The sequence below is a fragment of the Carassius auratus genome, chromosome 32 (genome assembly GCF_003368295.1).
Source record: "Carassius auratus strain Wakin chromosome 32, ASM336829v1, whole genome shotgun sequence".
In the NCBI taxonomy this organism is placed as follows: Eukaryota; Metazoa; Chordata; class Actinopteri; order Cypriniformes; family Cyprinidae; genus Carassius; species Carassius auratus.
Genome location: NC_039274.1, coordinates 29,899,929 through 29,918,831, shown reverse-complemented (window position 1 = coordinate 29,918,831; position 18,903 = coordinate 29,899,929). Strand labels below are relative to the sequence as shown.

The 18,903-nt window shown below is 36.6% G+C and overlaps 1 protein-coding gene across 2 annotated transcripts; it reads left to right on the top strand.

Annotated features, from left to right (window-relative positions):
- Window positions 1-1,021: 1,021 nt before the first annotated feature.
- On the top strand, window positions 1,022-18,218 carry LOC113052064 (histidine N-acetyltransferase-like). 2 transcript variants are annotated; one of them, XM_026216346.1, is made up of 5 exons: window positions 1,022-1,203; window positions 8,984-9,267; window positions 9,565-9,788; window positions 10,700-10,924; window positions 11,028-18,218. In XM_026216346.1, exons 3-5 carry the CDS (start codon window positions 9,573-9,575, stop codon window positions 11,592-11,594), a joined length of 1,008 nt encoding a protein of 335 aa, XP_026072131.1. In that variant the 5' UTR covers window positions 1,022-1,203; window positions 8,984-9,267; window positions 9,565-9,572; the 3' UTR covers window positions 11,595-18,218. The 2 variants fall into 2 exon arrangements, with proteins under 2 accessions (XP_026072131.1, XP_026072130.1); XM_026216345.1 differs by lacking the exon at window positions 8,984-9,267 and having other exon boundaries at window positions 1,023-1,203.
- The last annotated feature ends 685 nt before the right edge of the window (window positions 18,219-18,903 follow it).

Here is an 18,903-nt window from a genome sequence, read left to right as displayed (position 1 = left end):
TAATTTCCTGGAGGGACACAGCCCTTCAGAGTTTAGCCGAAGCCACTACAAGGCAAACTTGCAATCTTTAGCCAAAAAGCATAATGGCTCATGCTAACACTTCCAGTTTGCCAGTACGTGGCAAAGAAGACCAGAAGAAGGTTTTTTTTTATTTTATTTTTTTATGGATGTCAATGGAGGACAGTCTTCACTACTCTGAATAAACAGCTCTCTAGAGGAAACATCTTATCATTTAGTGAATTGACAGCCTATCGGCTAATCTTCAGCATGTTTTACACTAAACAATATTTTATAATAATAACTATTTTTAGAGTTTACACAGAATTTTTTTTTTTTTAAAAGAGAAGTATTTTCATGACAGGTGGGATTCAGCTTGGGTGACTCTATTTTCAACAATTGCAACAATCCAGCAAAAGTTCAACTAAATGTTTTATTTTCCCCTCCTTTAAATTCTTTTAATCCAAAATTTTTAAAAAGTAATTTACAAGTATAATACTTTAAATTCTATTCTAAAAGTCTATTCTATTTCAGTATATCTTAAATACACATTAATACATACTGCAACTACATACAATAAGAATTTGTATATTTTGCAAGTATATTAAAATGGTACTATATGCATGCCACTATATGCCAAGCTTAAAATGCAACATTAATATTCCATAGGCTATGTATATTATGCTCTGTCAATGGGTCTTTGGCCTGGAAAAGGTCACCAATTTTGATACTTGTGCAAGCACCTGTGTACCTTTTCTTTTGTATAAGCAATACTGCAAAGCAAATTTACTCAAATTCAGCATTTTATGTAGTATATATTTAAGTTGCAAAAACCAAGGAAAGCAAAGTGTGCAATGAGTCAACACAACAGAGTTTGGACGCACTGGGACTGAAGGAGAAAAGGAGAAATGGAGAGGGAGAGAGAGGCAGGCAGAGAGAGAGGAGAGAGAGATCGATCATGATTGGGTGATGGTTTAGGGGGTTGGCATACCTTTCTGTTCCCTACTGGGGGGATGGGAATGGGGTTGGGAATTCTGGGAGGGGCTTCACAGTGACCTCATACTTCATACATTCTAAATCTGAACCGGCATTATCCAAATATTCTACTTTTAATCTAACCGCAGTGCAGTAAAAGCCTACATCTATTCAGCATCTGTCAATCTGACGTCTGTATCCTTCTTCACAAATCCATCGCGCGACGCAGAGGTGAGTGAAATGGTCTACTGTGTCCGCTAGAAAGGATTTTGCTCGTATAGTCCATGTATGGCAAAGGCTCGACGCCTTGGAACAATCTTTGGATTTTCACGTCTTCAGATTATCATAACCATCGCGCATTTGCCGTGTCCTTCTCACCCTTTTTCGCGTCTCACGATCGTTTTCCACGGTCCAAATTAATACCTCTCAGAGACGACAAGGCAAAGAATGAAATGCAAAGAATTTGCCAGAGACCCCCATTATAGGTTTTGTTACATGTTGGCATTCATCTCGAGTACCCTATTTGCATTTGGTCTCTGTGCGTGCGACGTTTTTCAATTTATACCGGATGCCGGTTGTGTTACATTTGTGGAATGAAACATTTAGCGCGTAATCCAATAGTAATAATGTAACTTTTGTAAATAGAGCATATGCAATTCTGTCTACTGCCTCCCTGCTAGACGTGTCAAAACGTTATGAACAATGCCAATAAAAAAAATCAATATTAAAATTTACTGGTGATTTATTTTAAACTCGAACGAAAAATTATATTGATGTATATACAGTATGTATAGCACCCTTAGAGTAAGATTTGTTAGCTGGGCTTTGTGTTAGATTAATGCTTTAATTTTGTATTTCGAGTGAGTGGGGGCGGGGCGAATCGGGGTCGTATTGCAGTGATGCTGAGAACACCCTGCAGCTTTGACTTTAAAGATGCTGAATGTGAAAGATATCATTATAAATCTGTTTTATTAATATTATATTTATAGAAATGTTAATGGCTGACTTTGTACAATCCGTGGCGTATAGATTTCGGTCTTAGGTAGGCCGATGCGTGATTTTTGATTAACTGATGCAGTGTGCTATCTGTTCCAGTTCTGTTCGTTCGTGTCAGTGTGAAGTCGCGCAGAGCCTTTTTTTTAATCGAGGAGTTACGACATGCTCTTGGAACAACCCTGGAACAACAGGATGGTTCCAGGAACATATATTTGCAGGAATGTTTATGAAGTTCAGGTTTAGGGCTGGGCGATATAGCTAAAAAAAAATGTATCAATGATATAATGTTTCATATTATTAGTTATCGATAATTATTGACATTTTTGACAACTTTTTTTTAAACGACCAATATATTCTTATTATTATTTTAATTAAACCACTGTATTTTTTTATTAACCTTTATAAACTAATTTAAAAATCTCATTTCTAGGGCCCTCTCATACATCTGGCACAATGCGGTGCAAGTGTTTTTGCTAGTTTCAGCCCGACACATTTCTAATTTTCTCGTCCTGCGCCACGATGTTTAAATAGCAAAAGCATCTCCGCACATCTGGCGCCTTGCTATTTTGAAGAACTGCAAATAAACTGCGATATAGACCAACTCAAACCTGGTCAAGAGCTTGTAGCGGGTCCACTATGCTATGCACTATGCACTTATTACACACACAGGGACGCACAGCAGCACACAAGCAGCCCCAAATATTAAAAATTAAACAATTACAATATAAAATAATTGTATTGTGTTTGCTGCATAAATATAAAACTGCCTACATGTCATAATGGATAGTCATCGCATGTTTCAGAATTAAGCTACCTATTTGCTCGCACACAAGCAGTTCTGTTTTCTCTCTGGGGAGGCGTTCTGTCTTTGCACTTGCAAATTCCGCTGTGAAAAGTATTAAAGTATTCTTGCTGGTGATGATGTTGCCCAGCAGTTCCCAAATCCAGTTCTTGCGCACATATTTTGCATGTCTCGCTTAGTTAACATGATTCAGATGAAGACTCGTTAGAAGTGAGATACATGAATTAACATGAATGTGTTCCAATTGATATGATCCCTACACCGTGTTCATTGCTCTCTACTCCCTGAGCAGGGGTTTACTTCACTTCAGAACATGGACTGGAATTGGGAACTGCAGATGTAGCCTATTGTAGTAATGTTGTGCACAATGTCATCTGCACAATTTTCTAATTAATTCTCTCGATTTATAAATCGTGTACACGATTAAGCAAATCGAGGCAATGAATTAGTAAATCATGAGGACACTTTACAAATCGAGGGAATGATTTAGCATACATTTTTTCCTGCATGCCATGTGTGGGCTCCGTAATTCTTTATTCACAATGTCCTTATCACAGACAGGCACAGCACACGTGTTCATGTGTTCGTGTTTGTGTGTGCTGTCTGCGTCATTCATAACATGTGACTATATTTTGCACTATATCAAACATTTTTTATATCGTTATCTAAGAAGGTGTACCGTCGATAAATATCATTACAGTTTTATCACCCAGGCTTAGGCTTACAATCAATGTTTGGACATCAGTGTCATTCCTCTGATTTTAGGGAAACTAATAATTAAGGTTAGGTTTATATGTAGGGATTTGGTCAAGACTACATTTTTGGATTAAAATGATGTTCCAGGGTCAATAATATATGCTACATCTGACTCTGCATCTACATCTAACAGGCCCATATCATTGTTATTTTCCACTGGCACGTGAATGCCTGTGCTGACGCACCATACCTCCAGTGTACATGACATAACCCCGAGAAGTAGAAGAGACATACAGCATGCCCTATTATTAATTTAATGGACATGGTGTGCAGACAAGCTGCAGCAGTGGTGCGAGGCATGTGCCAGTGTCATGTTTGGCCCATTTTTTGGTGCTACTTTTGTTTTTTGATGTTGCTCCACATACTGCGAGCACATTTAAGTTCATTGCATACACACACATCCATGCATTTCTAGTATGTGTAGAAGTGAGGTATGTAGTGCAGATGGTCTGAATTTGACTGAACACATTTTTTATCTATCAAGAACAATGTTTCAAACATGCACTTGTTATATATATATATATATATATATATATATATATTTATTTGTTTATTTATTGATTTTTTCTATGGAATGCAATAATCTTTCCATTCATTCATGGCTGACCGTGGGTGTCATACTCCAAAAAAGGACAAAACTGTTCTATAAAAATAGTTCATATGCCTTGTGTCATGTGATAGTTTTGTGTGAGGTTATCTCTTACACTAACCTTGGCATGTTGCACCAGGTTGGCAGTCACTGATGCCAAAATGCAGTTGGTTTTAATGTGTCTTATAAAGTGCATGTAATGCGTCAGTTCAAATATGCAGGATGGAAATCAAATCAAAGTCATGTGGGCTATTGTTTTTGAGGTTCTGTGAACCAGATGAACTATGAACTGGCATTGTATCAAAATGGGCTAAGTGAAAATTCTGAATTTTCTAGTACATCATGCATAGGTGGATTCATATTTAACAGTTATGTATTGGTTACTTTCTAATCTATATATTAAACATCTTTCTAGCTGAATTTGATCAAAGGCATATAAAATGTTAATATTATGAAAAAGTCGTTATTTTTCAAGGTTGTCCTCTGAGCTCCCATAACCTGGTCTAATGAATTTATATAAACAAATAGATGGGGGTGGGGGGGTGACTTACTGCAATGCAATTTATTGTCCTCTAGATAAAGATAGACTGAGACAGAGAGACAAAAGGGGAGAGGACATAGAAAGAAACAGCAATTTTAAATGCTAAAGCGATAGGTTGATAAAATGTATTAATTGCCATTTTAAATGACGCAAACTTTATTCATAGTTTATCCTATCCAGTGTTGTTTTCTATGATGTTTTTTTTCGTTTACATTATGTTTGATGCTCAGATGATCTCAATAGTATATATATATATATATATATATATATATATATATACTATTGAGATGCAAACAGCCTATTGCAAACATTTTTTCCCCATTATTAACATTTTGCCTGAATTGTTAAAACTGTCATAGGTCATTGAACATACAGTAAAATACAGCATGAAGTGAAAATAAGTGTACTATGATTGCAAGCTCAAACAGACTGTCTCTTTTCTCTCAATAGAAGCCCAGCATTTAGTAGTACCAAATTTCTAGTCAGGTCAGACACTACACCATCAAATCATTGTCTTTGTTAAAGGTTGTAGGAGCACATTAAGTTGTCTATGCTTACAGCTGTGCTTGGCTACAGTCCACAGATCACTCTTTGCAATGACTGAACCTAAAACCTTTTGACTTTAACCAGACAAGATCTATAACAACAGAACTGGGGCATGGGAGTTGTTTCGTACAGTGGTAGCAGTGTTGGCAACACCAACGTCATGGTTCCCATGGAATGCATGAATTGATATAATGTCTGAATCAGTGGCGTGCACAAGTTGGGGTTCGAGCCCCTGCCCCTTTAATCGCAGACACTAAAGTACCCTTTCGGTCCTCGATTTCTTGACTTCACACTTTTGGCGCTTTCCCACTGCATGGTATGACACAGTATGGCTCGAAACACTTCTCTTTTGTGGGTGTTCCACTGGGCACAGTACCTGGTACTTTTTTAAGTGCCACCTCGGTTGAGGTTCAAAGTGAACCGTACCATTAACATCAACAAAACTTGACGTGTAAACTCTGCTGATCACAGATTGGCAGAAGAGAATCATTACTATCTGCGTCACTGAACTTGCGACACAAACTCAAAAGAACCGAAGCCAGCAAAGAATCGGACACAACTGTTTTGAATGAACACACCTTTTTTTGTTGTTGTTGTCTGTCATGGAAGTATAGATGTTCCTCTCCTTAATATCAGAGGAGCAGATCCAGCGAGAGCTTGATGGGACGATGTAGAATGAACAAGTTTTTTTTAGGAGTTGTGGCAGTAATGGCAGCGCAACTATAAGGGCCCTTCGCACCGCGTTAGTTCCAGAACTAAATGTCCATTACTAAAGTATGGTTTTGCACAAACTATTTCCCAGTACCATTTAAAGGGTTGCAGCCAGTCAACAGTGACGTAATTTGTTCACGGTGTTCAACAACGGAAAAAAAGAAGAACAACTTTAACAACAAAAGGATGGAGGATGCTGTGATCAGAGCTGTGTTTTTGTTGTGACTTGCGGGTTTCACAGTAATGGACATGGAATGTCGATGTATACGTAAAGCGATTGTAAGAATGGAAAGGAGGACTAAGAATCTCCAACAACAACTGGCAGTGCTACATTTGCTACTTCAGCGTCTGTCCATCTATCGCTGTTCATCACACTTGCGAAATAAGTTGGCACAATGTATACAGTATGTTTACTTTGCATTTTAAATCATGTCAGGTGAGGGCATTTTCGGAGTCTGGCCAATCAATGTCTACTTACCTCACGGGGTAGTACCAGTTGTACTGGTTAGAACCTGCTCTGGAGTAGGATTTAATTTGGTTCTCGAAAAAGGCAGTCCGGTACTAAAATTGCATCCAATTCCGGCAGTGCGAAAACCCCAAAAGGTAGTTCCACAAATAGTTTTGGTTCCCGTGATGCAAAAGGACCTTTTAACGACATGTGAATAATCCCGCCCACTCTAAGGCTATAATAAACTGCAGTGAAAATGCAAACCATACCAGGCCATACCACACAGTGGAAAAGCACCATTTGTTCCTTTGTTACCCCAAATATCTTTAAAGCACCTTTTTGCCTTTTGATATTATACACTTTCATCCTCTCCTTCAGTGTGAAGTAATTGTAATAACTCTGCCTGAGGCAACATTAAAGTCAGTCTCATGGAGAAATGATAAGCACTGTGAAATAACAGTGAAGAAGGACTTTATGCATTTATATAACACATCTCATTTGAAGATGTCATACACAATATCGGCATGTTCACAAATGCTAATTAACACATCGGTGCAAACGACCAAAGAGAAGTTATATAAGATTTAAGGATATTTTCAGACATCTTAAAAGAATTTAAATAAATAATAATAATTAAAAAAAAAGATTATTTGGACCTCATTAAGAGACTGTTATCCAGTCTCACAGATTGCGCTAACCTGATGGAATTTGCTAATTGGTGCTTTGATATTTCATTCTCGTATTTTGAGAGCTAAATTAATTAGGGGTTAATAAGGGTTACCCAGATAAAGACAGGACATGAGTTAGGTTAGGGGAAGGAGAAGAAATTGATTCAGCCAATGGAAATATCAGACATCTGTTCAATATAAGCAAACTATTCCATTACCAATTGAAGGACAAATGAAAGACAGTCACATGGAAATTTGGAAATCAAATATTGCATAGCAATTGGCAAATTAACCATGAATGAATGGTTGTTTCACAGCCTCACAAAGTCCTACCCGATACATGTTTGCCAAACTCAAATAAGCATTCGGACATTGAGGGTTTTCCCATTACAGAAGTGTATCAATGGAAAATTACCAGGGCTTTCTCAACCGGTAAGTGCCCAAGGGGGTGCAAACAATGTTTGCTCTGTGACTTGTTCACAGTGTTACTCCCACTGCACAGATTTTCAGCCTTTTAATTCTCCAATACTCACTAACCATATATGCGTGCCTGCACACATCTGCCTACCCATCCGCTTCACCTTCCCCTGGAAGTCTCACACCAAGTCCTTTCAAAAAAATATTATTTTCCCCTGGGAACCAGGGCAGTGCTGCTCAGTGAGAATTAAAAAAAGGATTAAGGGTTCTGGCAATAGAAGGTGGGCAGTGGCAATAGAAGGTGGCATTTGGGCACAGTTACAAGTCGCCGCTATTGATGCCAACCTGCTGGCGTGTTGGCACAGGAAAATAAACACTGTACTGAGCTGATGACAACCCTCACATGATTTGATTTAGGGATGCATGATATTAGATTTTGCCTATATTTTTAATATCATTTTGGCAGATAACCGATTCTGATATATATTTCCTTTTATTTAGAAACAATACCAAGTCTCTCCTTTGCTGAAATGATAAACAAATTAATTTTTTTTATTCGCCCAAAGTTGCAAAAACAAGTTGGATGTAAAATAGAGTATTTCTGTGCCAAATACACTCCTTCAGGGTTTCGGAAAAGATTTTCCGAGCATGGCCCTGTATGACGCCATAAAAGGTGGAATTCCCTGTATGGGCAATTCTCCCGGAAGAGCACATGCACAGCAATCAAAGTGAAAGCAAGAGCGTGCACATCAACGTGCTTCACTGGGGTTACAGAAGTCATTGGCAGCGTTGCACATTACACTACTACCAAAAAATCAACAATGTCACCAAAGAAGTGTGTTTTTGGTTATGAGTGAAAGATAACCTTGTTTAGCTTTCCAAAGAACCCAGCATTAAAGTAACAGTGGATACACTTTGTTTCTCTAGGGCAGCAAATGAATTGTATGTTTGTTTGCTCTCTGCATTTTGGTGATGAATGTTTTATAAACAAATTCAATTCAATCTAAGTCGATCCATTTTTTGTTCCTGTTTTACTTATGTCGATGTCACAGCTTGCAGACAGCCTCTAAGCAAAAGCTTTGCCTGCTCTTGAATCTTTAGCTCCGCCCACGGCACGTCTCCAGGAGCTCGACTGTTTTTGGTTTGGTTTTTGTCGTTTTTGGTTTACAACTAAAGACTCTTTGGCGATATGAAGGATGCAGTACTACTCCCTAGGTACTCCACTGGCAGAAATTGTGTGTATGTCCCCTTTAAAATATCATTTGTAGATTTAATATTAATAGCTGGTCTAAAGGAAAAGAACTGGAAAAATTCATATTACATATTAATGTTATATTTAATATAAAAAATATAAGTCTGTATATATAAAAATTATTTATGTGTCATGATTTCTTTTTAATTCATGGAAGCTAGTGCTTCTGACTTAAAATCAAAACAGACTTGTGATTTTATGACCTCAATTATTGCTTGCTTTATTCAGAAACACAAATATCTTAATGTCATTTGTCTATTTAACTCTTCATTTTATTACAATTAGGCCTACAGTGCCACCCTACATGAAAAAAAGGCCTTATCAGACGAGCATTAGGACCTGGGGGTGACTGGCGCTGCTCCTGGTGCTGCTGCTGCTGCTGCTGCTACACGTGCTAGTGACTAAATCACTATATCATGTCACATCAGAGGCGTCATTCTGTACATTCTTTCCTAAATTAAATTCTGAAATCCAAAAACAGTGAATGTAATCACCATTCATGCGAAAGTTTGCTTCAAGATTAACCACACTGCTGATGGGATCTTATCACTAGCACACTCTGAGCACATGTGAGTTACTGTATACATCTAATATTCATAATTGTAAAAAAAAAAATCAGACAATGGCGATGTTTACATTTTAAGCCTTTATCGACCGATTCCGATAACGTTCCGATAATATCGTGCATCCTTATTTGTTTTGTAAGGTTCTATACTGAGATCCTTTAAAAGTAAAAAACAAAAATAATGTCTACAAAGGGTGCATAAGTAGAAGGTAAAGTGTCACATGGAAGTTCTTTTTTGGTAACAGATCACAGAAGTTGAAATCTCATTGTAAATCTTTTTCCATGATTGACTTTTCTGCAGCTCTGAGGATGAAGATTGAAAACAGCCTCCCCTGCTCTCAGCTCCCTGAGGCCCCTCCTCAGACCGGGCTCCATTTTACAGTGGCAACGGAGGAGGACTTTGATGACATCATGGCTATGAGTAAGGATATCTATGGCGGCCTGGACTATCTTCCCTCCCGCTATCAAGCTTGGCTGCAGGAGAGCAACCGCACTGTCGTTTTGGCTCGCAAGCAAGGAAAAGTGGTAAGAAAGTGGATACAAGGAGCTTGTTGCAGTGCATGTTCCATCCTCATTGCTTTAAAGAATAGTTCACAAGAAATGAAAATCATGTGACTTTATTTTGGGCAAAACATGTAAAGAACATGCAGGATATTTGAACAATATCCTGGCCACATCATGCAAAAGAGCAAAGACATCACACTGTCTCGAGAACACTCTTTACATAAACCAACTCAGACCTCTTTCAAATGGCAAAAAAATAATAATAATAAAGTAAGAAAATGGCTTTGCACTGATGTTGAACTAGGACTTTAAAATAATAATACCTATAATAAAAATATAGAATGTTTTTTGAAAATGTATAACAGTAATTTTTACATTGATATAAAAAATACATACATTATATTTGTACTAATACAATTGTACTGTAAAAAAAGGATTGTTCATATGTATTTATTTATATGCACAACTAATATTATTGTCTTAATTTCTTTACTTTCAAGGGTGAACCATCAAGCTTTCATTTTGGCTGAAAACTGCAGAGAGACTTAAGTTTCTGTGTTTAGTTTGATCATTTCAATACTACCAAAATGCTGAAAAGTACTGTTCACAAACATATGGGAAATTATGCAAATGTAAAAAGTTGAACCTGGTGCACGTTTAGCAAATGGATGTAGTGAGTGACTTAAACTTGAAAAAATCAAGACACTGAAAATACCAGATCGTGCATAGGTGTAAACAAACACAATTCCACACTTCACTCTGAAACACACAGAGCATCAGACTATGTCACTAAGCCATATTATGATTTCATTATTATTTTGATTAATTGTGCAGCCCAAAATTAAACCGACAGAAATAACAAAAGAGCACTATGAAACTCTCTCTCCTCTATCGTAGAAATAACTAACTTTTTATGCAACTACATTTTGCAGATTGCACTGGAGTCGGTGTGTGTTATTGATGATGGGGAGACCATGCTGGTGGAAGGGCTTCGTGTTGCCCCTCAGGAGAGGGGGAAAGGTGTTGCAGGGGTACTTCTTCGGTTTTGCTCTCAACTGGTTAAGTCCAAGTACCCTGACGTTAAAGTCAGCAGGCTGACAAGAGATGACCAGCTGGGGCCAAAAGACTTCCAGAAGTACCGGCTCATAACCAAACAGGTAAGAACCGTTTACAATAAAGTGTTAACATTTGGTTCAGATCTTGAACTAAAACAGCTAAAGCCACATTGTCTTCATTCTGCCACCTAATTAAAATATGAAGGGAATCCTCCTGGTGCGCTTCCGTGCTGAAGACCTAAAATTACGCCTTGCTGATCTTGGGCCTAATATCACTGTAGCGGGGGAGGGTCTGTCCACCACAAACATCCCGATCCGTTTGGAGCCAGCAGAGGTGCATCAGCTCTTCCTAAGCGATGTTCTAATGAAGCGTGTCCTTCCCAATGCCACCATCGTTCAAGATTGGCAGCCTTTCAAGCCTCTGCCTAGCAACATGGCCATCCTGCTGAAGAAGGATATTGATTGGATGGTTGATGATTCCCGGCGCCCAACCATGGCCAGCTTGTGCACCTTCCCATTCCATGTGCCAATTGGTGATGACTGGTACTACCTCAACATCGATATGTTTGGTAAAGACCTGACACTGGCCATACAACAGCTGTTGTGCCACCTGAGGTGCCACACTGGCACTCTGAAGGGTTACGTCATGTGTCAGGTGTTCCTGGAGCCTGCGCTGTGGAAGCCTATGGCTGATTTCTTTAGGGAAACCCTTAAAGTGGAGCTGGTGAAGGAGTACACAGAGCAGTGTGTTGTGGAGTCTGATGTCGTTTAGTCGAGGAGCATCAGAAACACCTTACCTTAAAATTAGACACCAAACCTACATAAACTTAAGGAACTTTAATATCTCCGTCAAATATAGCAACTAAAAGAAACAAAAAAACACCTAATATGTCTACTATAAAGGGACAAAAAAAACTTCAGTTCTATTCCGCTTAATGAAATTGCTCTCATAGGTTTTAATTTATTTTAACAACAATTAATTTAAAAAAGGCATGCAAGTGAACAAACTAGAATAAAAGCAGTAGACGCTTGTTTAGGTTACTTCATTTATTTCCATAAGCAGTACTGTAAATAGTGGCGCTGAATGGAGAGGGACTGGAAAAGAGGGAAGCAGTTTCAGATTCTGTAAAATAGGGACCCAAATTGTTCCAGGCCCTTTCATTTCTGTCAGCATCACTGACAGTGAAAGCATATTTACTCATGCTGAGTTGAAAAGAAAACTGCACAAACTTTAGGGCACTTTATGATAAAAAATGGGGTCACACTTTAGTGTCTGTTGCTTTTTCAGAATGTGGCACTGTAGCTGCTAGGGTATTTAGAGGAAAATCAGAAAAACAACATTTTTAGGACTATATAACAGGCTGTCCAAAATATGGAGACCAAAATTGTCTTTAAAGGCAGTTTTAATTATCCTGAAAATGCAAAACATTTCCACATAGGGAAACATTTTATTTCAGACTTTCTAATGTGTGACCCAGGACCACAAAACCAGTCATAAGGGTCAATTTTTCAAAATTGAGATTTATACATCATCTGAAAGCTGAATAAATAAGATTTCCATTGATATATGGTTTATTATTAAGATCGGACAATATTTGGCCGAGATACGACTATTTGAAAATCTGGAATCTGAGGGTGCAAAACAAATCGAAATAATGAGAAAATCTGGTTTTGTGCTCCAAGGTCACCTATGCTCCTTGAAAAATTAGTAGTACTTCCTCTAAAGGTACTTTGCAGTGCTTTAAACTCTGTATAAAATGATAAATGTCTGGCTAAGAACTTGCTTATACATTTAGATTACAGTCTCAAGTTTTTGCTTTAAGTACTTGAACCTGTTTGTTAAAATGACGTTCTATCAGTATTTGTACCTAACTGTAGAAGTGCAGTTGTGATAATACACTGGAATATTGCTTGAAGTACATACAGTTAGATATGATTAATAACTAATAATGGAACAGGCATGTATAATTGTTTAAAATTTTTATAAATTGACTGTTTGATAGGATCACATTTAAACACAAAAGGAAATATAATTAGGGATAAATACGGTATATATAATTAAATGTTTAAATGTTGTTATAGTTCATTATAAATAATTTAGTTTAGAATTTAACTGAGACATCACTATGTAGTGATTTTGTTACATCATATACATTTCATAAGAAACATGATCTTAAGGAAATTCCTCTGAATCTGGTGCTCCAATAAAAAAAAATTATAATAATTACATTAAATTAAATCTTCAGCTGACTTAGTGTGATCCACCCATGGAAATCAGTAAAACGAATCAGGACGATTGGAAACCTTAGCAAAACAAGTGACAACTGCTCATCTCTATGAAGAGTTTGTGAATTTCTTGAAGTGATATTTTGAAGTTAAAAGACGGACACGATCTGCCAGTGGAAAAAAATGAAGGAAGTCAACATAATGCAGAAGATAAAGGACATCTCCTTCTGATGGCCTGAAATGAAGAAAGTAAAGTGAAAGACAACCAAGATGAATAAAGAAGAACAGAAAGACATGTTTATAACCATATTTATTTTGCCCCAAACCCAGATTTCACGTTGCTTTTTTCCTGAAGCACTGTGTCAGAATGAGAGAGAGACACAGTCCACACGAGCAAATGCATCATTCTTTATTTCTTAAATGGTTACATTTTGGTAATAATTAGGAGGATCACTGGAAACAAAAGTTCAATTAATTTAATAGGAAACGCCGTACCAGGTGTAGTTTAAGAACTCACAATTTGTCGTACAGATTTGAATCTAAATCTGTATCCGCTAAACTTAAACCAAGAACTGTATTCTTTTTACTAACTATGTGTCTGGTTTGACTTCATTTGGTGGAGTTATTTTGTGCCCTTGTATGAACTCTCAACATCCGGCGAAAAGGAGGCCTCCTCTCCTTCATTTGGACAGATGCATGTGGGACTTGTAATGCGGTCAGTATTTATACATGGTCTTTTTTTGATTCTGAAATTCAAGGCATTTTACAGATCATTAACTCTAATTCTAATGACAGTTTATCTCATTTGTATAGGTGTACATATATACATTTATATGTTTGTTTGGGACGGGGATTCTATGATAAGGGACTCTTTGTTAAAAAATCTTTCATGGCTGAAATCTCAAAATCCTTCATGTCTGCCATGTGCTTTCAGAGGAAATCAGTCAGTTTTCTCAAAATAAAAAAAGTGTCTGTTGGCCTTAAAAAAGCTACAAATGATGTAAGTAATAGTGAAGCGTCCCTGATATGCTTTTATTAATTTGTCTTTTTCTCCGTCTAAAGCACTCGTCATCCAGACATGAACGGATTAAAGACTCTAAATGTGTATGTTATGTGTTTCTGTCGTACATAGTGCAGTGCATTTAGATTGAAGTCTTATTCACTCACTGGCCTCTATATTTAGCGGCTACATTTGCTAATCCAGTAATCGTTTAAGAATATTTCTACGTTTCAATATTTCAGCTCCACCTTTTAACACTTTGGATGTCTAATGGCTGAGTATTAGTGAATTGTGCAGGAGGTTGTAACTCTATATTTTACACAGGTCCTAAAGATTAGAGGCATGTGACCACCTGATGGTGAAGAGATGTAAAGGATATGTTACCCCTTGTTTCGCTGAACTTTAAACCCATTTCTTTCAATTATGAGGTGGATTTTCACTTTCTTTTTCTGGAACAGAAGGAGATGAGAGATGAAGCCAGGGCTATTTTAGGAATAGGTGGCGAGGAGAGGACGTGATCCAGATCAAGTTACGGCTCTAAAAATGAGTAAACATTCATTTTGTATTGTAAAGATGACAACAGTTAGACTTGGAATGATTTAGAGCACTGTAAGTGACAAAAAAAGGGAAAGCGTCTTTAGGAAGAGAGGCCTTGTTTTAGTAACTAGCGGCTGCCCAGTGTTTAGGAGGACAACATACGTAGACCAACCTAGACCAGGATATCTGTATTTCCTATACTCTGGTTTATCAGACTCAGCAGTAAAGTAATACCTTGAGTGCTAAGTCACATGAAAGCAAATATATTCAGACACTTGTTATCCTGTGTGACTTTGGGCTAGTTAAAGTTTCAGAGCTCTGAGTAAGTGAAACTGGATCTCGAGAGTGTCATCTTGCGTAGAACAAGGGTTCACCCCAGATTCCCTTTACCTTCCATCTGATCCCCGTCAGCTTGACACGTGGAAATAGTGAGCAGGAAGGGTTAAAATAAGAAGGCTGGGTTCCAGCCTTGTCATATGAATGCACTGTCCTTTGCCACACTGCTCAGTACCTATTCCTGATTTTTATGTTATTTCACGATGGCATCTTTGTTGTTTTTCATTGTCATGACTGCTTTGTAATGTTCATAAAGGGTTTTATGTGCATTAGAATCAGCTGTGTATTGTATGTTTTGTGAACGAGGGGAAAACCACCAGGGAGATAGATATATATATTTTTATTCCAAGTCACTATTTCAACCTTAAAACTTAACTGAAACCCTTATCCAGGTGATATCAGTTTTTTTTTTATAGAACTTGCACTATCAGAGCTCCAACTCTGCTTCTCCCTTCGTTGTTTTCCGTAGAAAAAACATATAGGCCTACTGTGTCTGTACACAAATGCTTCTGAAATGGCTAAATCACACGGGTGTTTTCGCCCGTGTTGCACTAAGCTATTTTGTTACATTTAATCTACAAATCTAATGCAGTATTTGGAGGTAAAATGCAACTACATCCTAATGCAAATTGTATTTTATCTCATGCCATGTCAGAATCATTCAAATCTGATTGGATTAACCATTCATCTAGCTGTTCTGATGTGCTGCACTTTATACTGTAGATATGTAGATATTCCAAAGCACAGTTGGGATCTTCATAAAACATCAATGTGGGTTGCTGTAACAGTCATGGTCATTCAGTGGATCATGCTAGATATATTTTTTTGTAATCAGAATAGGAGCATGGGCCTATCTGCGTAATGTTTTAAATTCAAGGGTATTTTTAGTGGTGTGCTCTTGACTTTATAGACGTAAATGAAGTTCCTGCTTAGTGACCATTGTCTGAAAAACCCATGCTGTACCTTTCTGAAACCGCTGATGGACATATCTACCACTGTCAGCAAAGCAGGGACCATGTTTTCTACAGACCTCAAGAAGGTAGTGGTTTGAATGTCCATGTCATCCATTCTCTTGATGCAGCAGTGGCTGTTGAGTTTTTGACTCAAGTCTTCCCATTAGCCCTAGATACAAAGTGGGTGTCATGTTTTGTGTGTTTGTGCAGAATATATATTTAAAAAAAAAACTATGATGGGAAACTATTGCTTAGAAATGAGATTTCTAAAAAACAAAAACAAAAGAACTCATGGCCAACTGTCAATCAAGAGGGTGAATACAGTTTCAATGCTATAAAGGCATTTTGATTATATGATAAATTTTCCTTTTTTTAAGATTTCTTTTTATTATTATTACCCGATATGGCTGCTTATTCTCAAGCAGTTATGTGACAACTAATGGAAAATGTTTTAATATGTTGTTACCTTTGTCTGTTAATTATTTTTTTCAAAGATTGTGAGAGATGCAGAACTATTTTAATACAGTAATTTTTTAAAAAACCTTATAATTCATGAGAGGTTTTTGAAATGTGCATGTTGTGTGAGTGGGTGAGGAAAGGCTTTACAATGAGCATGCGATTAGATTTACATTGAGCACAAAGACCCTGTACCAATATCTAAACATTCAAAACCTGTTAAATTGGAATTGGTGATAATTGACAAATTAAGTCTAGACAGGGTATTTGAAAATAGGAGTAAACTTTTTTTTTTTTGCCATGATACACATTTTTAGAGACTTTCGGCTATACTTAATTTATTGTATAAAGGGGATTTAAAAGTCTGATCACTGATAATTTTGTTTCCTCTATTTGCTTGCGGTATTTTGTTGGAATTGTGTGCATCTCTATATACCTACTTCTTTGTATGTTTTAAAAAATAACTTGGCTTGAATATTTAAATATAAAATATATATTTAGAAATGTTTCGAAAACCAGAAACTGTCACTTCTTAAAATCAACATTACAGCAACATTCATTATGTGTAACCAGTGGTTTAACTAAAAAGGTAATTATATGCTAGTATTGCTATTTTGTGTTTTTTCTTTTTTTTTTTTATTTAATTTTAATTTTACCTCTTTTTTTATAGTTTTTCTTTTTATTTATTTATTTATTGAGTACATTGTTAAATTGAATACAAATCCTGGCCAGTACACTCATTTTCAGAAATTATTAGCAAAATTCATTAAATTCCCTATTCTATGAATTTAATTAATTCAATTTAAGATTAAATTTGCCTTTACTAAATGTTATGTACCAATGAATGTTAGTATAGGAGATGCTTGGATGATCCAGAATCAGTTTAAAGTGTGACTAGTCATATGGTATGAAGTAACCTTATCTTATTTAAGTAATGGATATGCCACTGGCCATGAGGTCTGTGTGCTGTTGCAATTTTTTTTTCTTTTTTTTTTTACTGTAACAAACAATATGTAAATAATTGATGTAACAACATCTAGATAACATCTAAAGTCAGAGCTTTGTCTCTGCTGTCAAGTGTGACGAATAATTCTATTTATAGTTTCTCAAAGATCACACTGAATGCAGTAGAAATCCAGGTGTGAACCCCATGGAAACACAACTGTTTTCATTCTGCCATTTAAAAAAAGCCCAAACCATAAGTTCAAGACACAGTCTTTGACATAACCTAAAATGTTGAAATTCTGTATAACATTCATTGAAACCCTTGACATTTTTGGAGCTTAAAAACAGCTCAGTTTTTATGACTGCAATATGTGATGGAAAACAGTCACTGCAGTCTCTTGGTCTCTGAGTTTCTTGGTTAATGTCAACCTTTTGTTGTGTTTTGTATTACTTTACCTTGTGCATAATCATTTAATCTTTTAAACATTTTAACTAGTGTTAACTATGTTGTTTGTCATTATCATTGTAACACCTTAAGCATAATGAACTTTATAATTAATGGCAACATACTGTATGTAATGCAGTAATTCTTTTGCAAGAATGAAAATATGGCAGGTAACAAACAGCATTTTATGAGACCTGTGACTAATATTTTGTTGATCAAATGAATTTGTAAAAGGACTGGTGAGGTTAAAGCCACTTGCTGTAGTTGCGATGCAGTATCAGGATGAACGAAATGTATCTAAATAGCATAGCTTAGATGTTATTCGCATAGTGATGTTTTGAATTGATGTATTAGAATAATTGTTTTACTTTCCAAATTGTTAATCAAAACTTAGTGTTAGAGATATTTGTGTGTGTGTTTACCTAACTGTATATTGTACTGTTTAGCAATAAACAAACTAACAAACAAAAAAAAAAGAAAAAAAGAGAGAAAAAAAAATGAAAACAACCTTTAAACAAACAAGACATATAATGAATTCAAAAGCGTTAAAAAAGGAAGTGAATGTTTTTGTCGATTTTAATTTGTAGTTATTCTAAAAAACAAAGTGAAAGCCATACATCAGGTTTTATCCTTTATATGCATCACAACGTGTATTATCAGAAAGCTCAGCAGATGCTTTCAGAGTGACCTACACATTACACAATTCATGTTACAGACAAACACCAGCCGACATTACACAATGCTTGCCAAGCACTCACCCAGAAGAAACTCCTTTTAACTCCATTTTAAATCTTTGATAAGCTATTATTTTATTAATGTTCTCAAAAATCAGCCCTTGTAACATATAAACCCTGTGCTGCACAGTGACAGTATATTAAAATACTACTACTATCCATATCCACTGTTATCCATTAAATGTTTGCACCATTATATTATGGAGAACACATGCACAGCCAGCACATAATGTAAAACATTTTTTTGGCTTATTAAGCAAAAAAGATGCAGCTAAAGGGAAGAGCACTATAGTATAAAATAAGTGATTCAAACACAGTGCTATGGAAGTCAAGCAAGGATAAATATGCATATATCAGGCAATGACAAATGGAGAATGTGAGAAGCTACTTTGCTGAACTATGCTGACATGAATAGCAGCTGTTACTGCAGCCTCACATTACTGACCTTT

Coding starts and splice junctions, on each gene's coding strand:
- LOC113052064 (XM_026216346.1), top strand. CDS start 9,573: ATGAAGATTGAAAACAGCCTCCCCTGCTCTCAGCTCCCTGAGGCCCCT. Junction 9,789..10,699: donor CTCGCAAGCAAGGAAAAGTG/GTAAGAAAGTGG, acceptor TACATTTTGCAG/ATTGCACTGGAGTCGGTGTG. Junction 10,925..11,027: donor ACCGGCTCATAACCAAACAG/GTAAGAACCGTT, acceptor TAAAATATGAAG/GGAATCCTCCTGGTGCGCTT.